Genomic DNA, 9377 nt, shown 5'->3' on the forward strand with positions numbered 1-9377 from the left:
TTTCTTGTAGAAAAGATAAATATATAATCTGTTAAGCTAATTAATGTACACTGACTTTGAAAGAAATTGCAAAGAGGGTTTGATATACCATTGAATAAAAACTCAACTACTTCCAACTCAAATTAATGAAAGTATTGAATTGGTCACATTATTTTAATTACTTATAATTTAACACCCTTGCTCACATAGTCACATCTCAAACTCTATGTCAGCTAGACTTCCTATTAAATGGTTCGGCACACATGGTCAAACCTATCAAAGCTAAAAATTAATAAAACAATAATTTATTATTTTTTCTGGTTTATAAAACAATACGTTATTTTATTCTTATTATGGTTTTATGTGGAATTTATAAAACAAGTGTATACCGAAATCGAAATAAAAAAAGTTAACATAACATTGAGTGATTGAGGCATGTGTTTCATGCAATTTTTTAAAACATATCCGTCACGTAGGGTGTTTCTCATAATACAAGAGCAAGAATAGTTCAGCAAACATGTAATTAGACCATAAAATCTAAAATATAAAATTATAACTATCAAAAATTAAATGCAATACGTTCACCACAAGTTCAATTATCTGAAAGGCTGAAACCAATTGCATACGTAACAAAAAGCCTCAATGATACTAAGTTTTACAATATGAAAGACTTCTACATATAAAGTCGTTTTTCATTCTTCCACTAATATGGTATGATTGAGACAAATCATTTAATCATCATATTTAGTGATTATTTTCATTTTTAATATTCATTTAATGTTTGTTTTGAACGTTTACGAAGATGTAATAGAGAAAACGCAAATATGTAATTATCTTTCTATTATGGAATTTGTGTTCCAAATTAGGTACATTTCTAAAATAGGTAAACACATTGCTTGAAGTTGCCCTTCTACCTTTTTTTGTTCAAACTTTTATAAAAGAAAATAGGAGCCACCTAAAATGTGAATCGAATAATAATATATCCTTATTCTTGAAATAGTGTTAAATTTTTTAATAGTAGCAGATAATTTGTGTTTATATCTATATTTTTACATTTTTTTAAACACAATGATATATCTAGATACTATGTTTTAAAAATACGTGATAATTATATTGTATTTTTATAAATTATGTTATATTTATATATTTACATTTAAAATTTAAATGTATTTATAAATATGGCAATCTATTGATTACTATTAACCTCTCTGATACGATTTTGAACTTCAAAACGCCGTAGAAGAGAGACGGACGTCTCCGGGAATATTTGCCAACTGAAGTGGGGAACAGAATCGGAAGTGCTTTTGCTCATTGGTGAACGATTTAGCAGATTTTCAAAGGCCATTGTCGTAATGTAAGTATTTTTCTTTTCTCTGCTTTCAGAATTATCGTAAGCATCACATGATTTTGGGGGTTCTTTTGATCTTCATTGCACTTAAAACGTACATGATTTCTATTTTGATTTTGTTTTTTACATGAAGAGTACTTGTTCTGTTTTTATGCAAGTTTGTAGGGTTTAGGGTTTTGTGAATTGTTTGCCGTATATGTACACTCCCGTGGATAATTGACGTTTTCGGGAGCAAAGGGAAGTCAAAATTGGGTAGAAAATTTACTATTGTACAACTATTGACTTGCATTAGGAATCCGAAACAAAACTCTTCAATGAACTACCAGTTATACAATAACACGCAATGACTACGAACTTTGTCTGCTTATAGTTCAATATCCCAGAAAATTAGTAATAATTTCCATATTCTGTTAACCTGTTCAAGCTTCAAAGACAGGAATAGGTACCAATTTGGATTCTATATGAAAGTTATAACATTCGTATGACTGTTTTCTATACACAATAATAACGATGGCAAGAAGAAGTTTAAATAGAATTGGATGGTAACCCCCAAAAAAGAGTTGGAAACTGGTATAATCAAATGAAACCTGTATGTGATGATTGTTATGCATACACATTACCATTTGAAGTTTTCAAATTCTTGCTGATTGTTTTGTAGATATAAAATGGCTCCTAAGGGAGAGGCATGTGCTGAGTGCACTCAGAATTGTCTCTTGATGCATAAAAAGGAGAAAAATCCATCACCTGTTGCCACTTCATTCTTCAAAGTCATGTTTGGTGATGAATATTCCAAAGTTTTGGTATTAACATTCTCTCATTGCACTACACAAAACAAAAATCTCTTCTTTTTATGGAATGAAGGTCGTATTTGTAAACAAAATGTTACTGATTTATCATTCATTTACTTGCAGTTCCTGCCTCCAAAATTTGCTCATACTGTACAGAAAAAATCTGGTAGGTCAACTTGGCTTGAGGATTCAAATGGTGAGAAATGGAAAGTAAGATTCACAAAAATTGATGGATTATTGGCATTTGAAGAAGGTTGGAATACATTTTGTTTAGCTCATGGGCTAAAAGTTGGCGATTTATTGGTTTTTCATTACATTATGGAATCTTATTTTGTTGTTTCAATGTATGGAGAAAGTGGTTGCCCTGAAAATAGACACTTTGGATTCACTCCCCACCCAATGAAAGAAACTAGAAAAGAACATAAGTTGACCACAGTTGACCACCATATCCCATCAAATGCAACCACCAATGGAAATCATCATCATCTTGAAGTCAAAGACTCTGTTGGAAGTCAACAAAAGGACATAAGTATCAAGAAAAAAAGAACAGATGATATGATGTCACCAAACACTCATGATCATTTGGTTGCATCATCTTCGAAATCTCAGCCTTCTGATTCAGATAAAGAAACAAGTCAAAGATCCAAACCATTGGTCAACTCAAACCCTGATAACACTATTTGTGAGACTCCTACAATTGTGAAAAATAACCATAGTGTTCCTGTAGAAGATTCAGAAGATGAACATTTAGGAGTAAACAGTTTACAGAAACATGATGTGTCAATCCTACAAACTAGCCCTAAAAAATCCTCCGGTGGCTGGAAAGATGATGTGGCAGCCGGAGGTGGTGGAGATGGAATTAAGGTAAAAGAATCTGGGAAGCTTCTGGAAACACTTTCCAAAAAGATGACAGAAAAGCCCAAGGAAAACAAATTCAAGACTTCTATCAAGAAAAGATTGAGGAGCACCATGTTTCCAAGTATTTTTTTTTTTCTTTGTTTATTTTAACCCATAATAACAATGTATGTGGATCTTTTGTTAGAAAACATGATAAGGTTCTTGAACATTTTGTTTTTCTATGTTTAAACAGTGACACCAACAAAGATTGTTAAAAAAGATTCTGTGTTGACAAGTCAAACCGACGTCTCTGGTTCAAAATCGCACAATGACGATGGTGCCCCTGCTTCTTCTCCTAAACCGATAGGTGTGATCATTAATTTTAGAAGCTCAATATTATGTTTTTTTTTAGTTATTTCAATGTATAGATAATTATCTTTTAATCAAACAGTTTCACCACCGAAGATTATTAAAAAAGAGCCTATCTCAGCACGCGAACATGATTCAAGATTTCACAATGTTGGTGTTCCACATAAACCAATTGGTAAATTTTAAATTTTTTATACTTGTGTTTTTTTTTTTTTCTTTTTATTAATCATGTGATCATTTATTTGCTTAACATTGAACAGCTAAACCAATGGAAACACCCAACAAGAGTCCTACTCCTACATTGAAACGTGACTCAACGGGTGTGATGAAAACAAGTTCTAGTGGCAAGACAGATTTTAATAACTCTCATAAGGAAGAAAGCAATAATATTTTACAAAAAGTCAAATCCGAGCCTGTTGACTATGAGGACACACCCTGGATGGGTCCCACCAACACTTCATTTTCTGCGGTCATGAGTAGTTACCAATATCTTGTACGTATCTTTTTTGAAACAGTCAAAGGTTTAGTGAGAATTTAAATCCCAATGTGGATTGCGCGCTTATGCATGCCATCTAGCGGGCCCCACTGTGTACATGATTTACATTTTTCATTAATCTTTTGGGGGGAGAGCGGTGTGGGCCTCTTTAAGGGTTGCTGAAAGAATAATTTTTTCTTTGTGGAAACATTGTGATGTTTATAAATGTTGGTATTTATGCAGGAGATACCGAAATGGGTGAAGTTAAAGTCGAAGGTGATTCTTTTGAGAAATAAGGCGGATCTTTGGCCGGTTTTGTATCAAAATAAAGTGGGTTTGAAGGCTTTAACACAAAGTTGGGAAGCATTTGCAAGGCAAAGAGGGATTCAGATTGGGGATAACTGTGAATTTGTGCTTGAAAGTGAAGCAAATAGCAATTTCACTTGTAGCGTGTTTACAGTACATGTTACTAGCAAATGACGTGGCAGTGGGGGGCCCATTTGACGTTGATATTTTGCTTTGCACTCTGTAAATTGTAGTAAGATGTGGGTGTTTTGGACTTTTGGTTGATGGTCGGATTGTGGGGCTAGGTTTTTTTTTTTTTTTTTTTTTTTTTGGTTTATGTGGGCAGTTGATGAATAAGTCATGTCGATAAATGTTGTCAATGGATTAGTCGAGTGTAGTTTCTTAGTATGATATCAATCCAAGTTTATGGTTCGACTTTATCTGTTTAATGACTGATCTTTACAATTACTAATTATTAATGTAATCACAACATTCTAGTAATTTATTTTAACAAAAACCTAACTTCAATGAACATTTTTAATGATTAATATTTGTTAGATGAAATGTTTTTTATGATGTCTTTTACTTTATAGTTTGTAGACTTTATCCCAACGTTACTTTATGTCAACATTCAAATAAGCAAAACCTTTACAAAATGTGGTACTAAAAACTTGGTTTCTTTGTGTGATTGTTCTAAGACATGTTATAATATTCTTTATATTTTTCTAGTATTCGATAAGTCATTTTTAGCATGATTAATTTATACATTTACTAAAGCGAAAGACAAAATTTTGTAAAATGAAACTCACATCACATACAATATAATTTTTTGATCAAGTCTAACTACATATCTGGAGAAAATTTCAAAAAATATAGGAGTAAATTTATAAAAAGTTAAAACGTACATAAACACTACTAAAATACAAACACACTCAAATTTTTTTAACATTGGTCTACTTTGAACCCAGGTGTTTGTTTTTCTTGGTGCCCTTTTTCCTTGAAACACTAGTTTCAGGACCTTCAGCCTCTTCAGCTTTCTGCTCTGCCTCCAAGACTGCCAGCTGTACATGAAAAAAATTGATTATTCAATTTGTGTCTTATTTTTATTTTTTTGAACACATTACCACAGAGGCTGCTTTTACATTAAATACATGACAGGATATTGTAAGTGTAAGAAGAGCTTATCAATACAAAGTGAAATGAATACCTCATCAAGAATTGGCTTAAGCTCCTTGAACCGAGTTTCAGCAAGATCAAAACCATCCTTTCGGAGTTCCTGCAATCAATAAAAACAACTCAAAGAAGATTTACTCAACAATTAAAAAAAAAAAAAGTATAACGCTTTAATTAATCATTATTCACTACAGGTAAATAGATAAAAAGGTGAAAGTAAACCTTTCCAGTGTGAGCAGTATGTTCATATGCTGCCATTTGCCAGTAACTGTTTGTCCGCTTATAGAAGTCCTTCAGAGCTTCCCCAGGCTTTTTAACACAAACAATAACAATTTATAATCCAGCAATCGCTTAGAATCAATAATGTTTGTTTTTATTTTTATTTTTTTAAATTGTTTCTGCAATCAAAAATTACCATTGGAGTTCTCTGTGAGTCAGATAGCCCAAGACTAGCTCTTATTTGATCAATTCTTGCTCTTTTTTCCTTCCTTCGTAGTTTCTTCCCTTCACCTTTTATTATTGCAACAGCATCTCCCATTACATCATCACCATTCGAACCCTCCACATCATCATCCTCGTCATCAGTGTCATCACTATCGCCTTTATCCTCATCATCATCTTCACTATCTTCATCATCATCATCCTCATCATCTTCATCATCATCCTCATCCTCTGATGCTTCAACCCATTCAGACTCAGATGCCTACACAAAATAACAACAAATAATTTATTTTTTTTAAATATCAAGGTAAATGAGAAGAAGATTTATTATAAAAAGTTAAGAATGTTAACAAACCGGAATAAGACATTTCCATTCATCAAGTTTGCTAAGATTAAGAGCATATAAATCATCAAGTGTGATTTCTTGATCTCTTATTTCCATCATCCCTCCATAAACATACAATGTATCTCTTCCAACTACCATGCTGGAATTTATACGCCCACAAGGCTTTACTACTTCTTCAATAATTGATTTTGTAGCCACCTCATCAACCCTAATGTTTCTCTCCATATTTAATGAAATATCATCAATGTTACTTTCCATATTAGCAGCTTCATCACAATCCATTTCATCATCTTCATCTTTTTTCTTTTTCATCTGCAAAATCATTTCAAATCACCATTTTTATCGGTATACGATCATTTTTATAAAAAGTAACTACCAAAAATACCTTATCTTTTGTTGATTTCTCCTTTCTCAACTCCAATGGGTACCTAAAAGTGTAGTTATTCTTAAAATAGTTAGCTGAAAACGTCTATATAGTTTTTATACAGAAATGGTTGAACAAAAATATAAAATCTTCTTATGATTTTAAGGAATTACCAACGATTAATATCCAATTGGAAGCCATAAAGTTCATTCAAGAACAAGCTCATTAACACATCACCTGCATATACAATGGAAGTCATTATAAAATTAGAAACCATATTAAACACACATGTTTTACACACTTCTTAATGATGAAAAATAATAGTTTAAGTTCTAAAGGCAATCATATCTACTTCTGAGAAATTTAACAGATTCCAAAGAGTTTTTTTTTTTTTAAAGAGAAAAAAGAAAATCAACCTTCAGCCTCCATGTCAACAACTCCACCAAATAACACAGCACGCTTTTTATGTACACACATAGAGAAACCAGCACGAGGTCCAGGTGGCATTCCACCTTTCTTTACCTAAAACCAGATAAAGTTTAAATAAAATATAAGTTATTCATTTTTAATTATGAATGAAACTGAAAAGATTAATAAAAAAAGAGGATAATACCTTGTTCCACACCCAAGTCTTAGGGTCAAGCAACCACATATCCGAATGAACAATCCCTTTTTCTGAGCTGTTTTTATCAGAAGATACCTCTTTTGAGTACCCACCATATAAATAAATCTACAATTTTAACAACATTTTTTATTGGTAAATAAAATTAAAGATTCACTCACTTAAAACAAGAAAATAAAATATCTACTTTTAACTCACATCATCTTGATAAACAAATAGTTGGAAGCCACTTCGAGCACTTGGCCACAAGCATCCAGGTGTAGGTTTTATCTCTTGCCACTACAAAACAACACAATATATTAATATTAATTACAAAACTTAATTCGCCAAAAAAAAAAAAAACTATCAACCAATTTAAGTTGTTTCACTTTCTTCACCACTTCACCTTAAAAGTATCAAGATCAAAGACATGTAAATCGTTGAAGTATCTGCAAAATGAAACAAAGTAACAGATAACAGAATCAAACCTCATATCTTCTAAGTTTTAAACTCCATTATATCTTATAATAAAGAAACAAATAACAACCTGACTTCTCTAAGAGTATCATAGAAGCCACCAAAAACAACAAGCTTGTGCTTATACAAAACCTGCAAATGAGGTCTAGGGTTTACATGAAAACCCTAAAAGATGGATGACATAAGCAAAAACAGAAAGATGTGAGCATACCATTCGATGACCAGAACGTGGACTAGGGCAACCTTTATAATTTAATTGTTCCCATTGATTTGTTTTCAAATCCAACATCCAAAAGTCCTGAAATCATACAACAATGCAACATTTCATACATGAGAAAGAAGTCACTTATTAAAAAAACTGTCTTTTTTCATGCCCTTGATGGAAAAAACAAGTTAACTTCAAATCCCACAAGTACTCTACCTTGTAGTGATGAAAACGTTCTTGATTAGGAGATGTAAATTCACCACCTAGTTACAAACAAAACAAGAATTTTGTTAGTTTACAGGTGTATAATACACTATTTTAATAAAAGAGTGATTACTTTAGTCTTTAACTATGTGGTTTATCAGAATTCTACTAATTAAGTACCAAAAACATATAGATAATTCTTCCATGTAACAGCCTGGTGAGCACTGCGAGGAGGGGGGCTGTTAGGGCTAGAAACTAGCTTCCAATCTCCTTTATCAACATCATATCGATAAAGATCGCCATACACGTATGTCTGTGTAATAAATCAACCAATTTCAAAGTAAGTTCAAGCACAATTTCAGGGAGAAAGTCGAATGAACTCATCTACAAACCTTAGTGCCATTGTAGAATTCACCACCATATAATATCATTTCAGTCTCTTTCAATGGATTGATGTTCAGCTGCACGAGAAATAACCCTGATCAATAACTTATTTCAAAATTCACATCGAAGACTTACTGATACAGCTATAGCAGAGGGGTATACCGAACAATTTGACCGGGGAGATGGACGAGGTGCGTTTTCCTCGACATGAACTTCTTTTTTCTTAGCTTCTTCCTTCTGTATGCTTAACTAAAAACTCAAAAACACAATCATGGTAACTACACAACTCAAGTGAAGTATGAAACAGAACAACGCTGTGTATATGTGTTGTAATTTCGATTAAAAGGAGTACCAAAATTGCATCAATGTCGTCTTCCGGGGAGACTTTCTTAGACTCTCTACGAGCTTTTTTCACCTCTGCTTTTGCCGTTTTTCTCTCCGTTTTCTCCTTACCCTTTCCCGGCTTCTTCGTTTTCTTCCCCATTTTTCTCGATTCTCTCTCTCTCCCTCGTCTTTCTATCCGCCACTGACACTGCCGCTGCCGCCGCTGGTAAACCGTTTCAGTTGCTACGACTGTTCACTGCGGCAGTTCAACACAGAACAGAGTGTTCAACCAATGTGCGAGGGTTTTCTTGTATATATGTTGAATACTAGGTTAGATGTATTCGTATTACACGGTTTATTAAAATAGAAGTTTAATAGTTAAAAAAACTAAAAATGATATGTCTAATTAAAATAAAAGTTTAATGTCTAAAAAATTAAAAATTGTGTTAAATCAAAATCGATTATAATGAATTACATTAAAATTATCAATTATAGACAGTTACTTTTAATTTGTTTCGGATTTTTTTTTCTATCAAAATTATTTAAGAGGTTGCAAAACTTCAAATGATATTTGATACATATAAACTAGGTGTAATACTCATGTATTACATGAATTCATTAAAAAAACTAAATATAAAAGTCTAAATATTTAAAAAATTTGGATTTTTAAGAAAAATAAGAAAAATAATGAATTATTAAAATTGATTTTTTTTATCTTTTAAACTTAAATAAATAAACAAAATAAACTAAGAAATTTAATTTGAGAATTTTAAAACA

At 32.1% G+C, this 9377-nt stretch overlaps 2 protein-coding genes across 2 annotated transcripts; one reads left to right on the forward strand and one right to left on the reverse strand.

The window, feature by feature from the left end:
- The first annotated feature begins 1168 nt into the window (after positions 1-1168).
- Positions 1169-4521, forward strand: LOC145042545 (uncharacterized). Its single transcript, XM_078990989.1, has 7 exons — positions 1169-1333; positions 1986-2127; positions 2239-3094; positions 3206-3319; positions 3404-3496; positions 3582-3814; positions 4040-4521. The coding sequence occupies exons 2-7, from the start codon at positions 1993-1995 to the stop codon at positions 4274-4276; spliced, it is 1668 nt and encodes a 555-aa protein (XP_078847115.1). The 5' UTR covers positions 1169-1333; positions 1986-1992; the 3' UTR covers positions 4277-4521.
- Positions 4522-4870: 349 nt separating this feature from the next.
- Positions 4871-8912, reverse strand: LOC145042546 (Galactose oxidase/kelch repeat superfamily protein). The gene is made up of 18 exons (XM_078990990.1): positions 8629-8912; positions 8439-8525; positions 8285-8353; positions 8073-8205; positions 7905-7951; positions 7695-7781; positions 7554-7615; positions 7413-7455; positions 7226-7306; positions 7019-7135; positions 6822-6927; positions 6579-6642; positions 6427-6469; positions 6051-6353; positions 5670-5957; positions 5477-5563; positions 5289-5357; positions 4871-5142 (listed from the first exon to the last, which is right to left on the reverse strand). The coding sequence occupies exons 1-18, from the start codon at positions 8758-8760 to the stop codon at positions 5035-5037; spliced, it is 1926 nt and encodes a 641-aa protein (XP_078847116.1). The 5' UTR covers positions 8761-8912; the 3' UTR covers positions 4871-5034.
- Between the last annotated feature and the right edge of the window lie 465 nt (positions 8913-9377).

This window comes from Lactuca saligna, chromosome 4, assembly GCF_052625555.1.
Source record: "Lactuca saligna cultivar CGN05327 chromosome 4, ASM5262555v1, whole genome shotgun sequence".
Lineage (NCBI taxonomy): Eukaryota > Viridiplantae > Streptophyta > Magnoliopsida > Asterales > Asteraceae > Lactuca > Lactuca saligna.

Excerpts from the sequence above, each read along its gene's own strand:
- LOC145042546 (XM_078990990.1), bottom strand. The coding sequence starts at position 8,760 with ATGGGGAAGAAAACGAAGAAGCCGGGAAAGGGTAAGGAGAAAACGGAG. Across the intron at positions 8,206-8,284 it reads AATTCTACAATGGCACTAAG|ACATACGTGTATGGCGATCT; the intron begins GTTTGTAGATGA and ends TTTATTACACAG. Across the intron at positions 5,958-6,050 it reads AATGGAAATGTCTTATTCCG|GCATCTGAGTCTGAATGGGT; the intron begins GTTTGTTAACAT and ends TATTTTGTGTAG.
- LOC145042545 (XM_078990989.1), top strand. The coding sequence starts at position 1,993 with ATGGCTCCTAAGGGAGAGGCATGTGCTGAGTGCACTCAGAATTGTCTC. Across the intron at positions 2,128-2,238 it reads ATGAATATTCCAAAGTTTTG|TTCCTGCCTCCAAAATTTGC; the intron begins GTATTAACATTC and ends ATTTACTTGCAG. Across the intron at positions 3,320-3,403 it reads TTCTTCTCCTAAACCGATAG|TTTCACCACCGAAGATTATT; the intron begins GTGTGATCATTA and ends TTAATCAAACAG.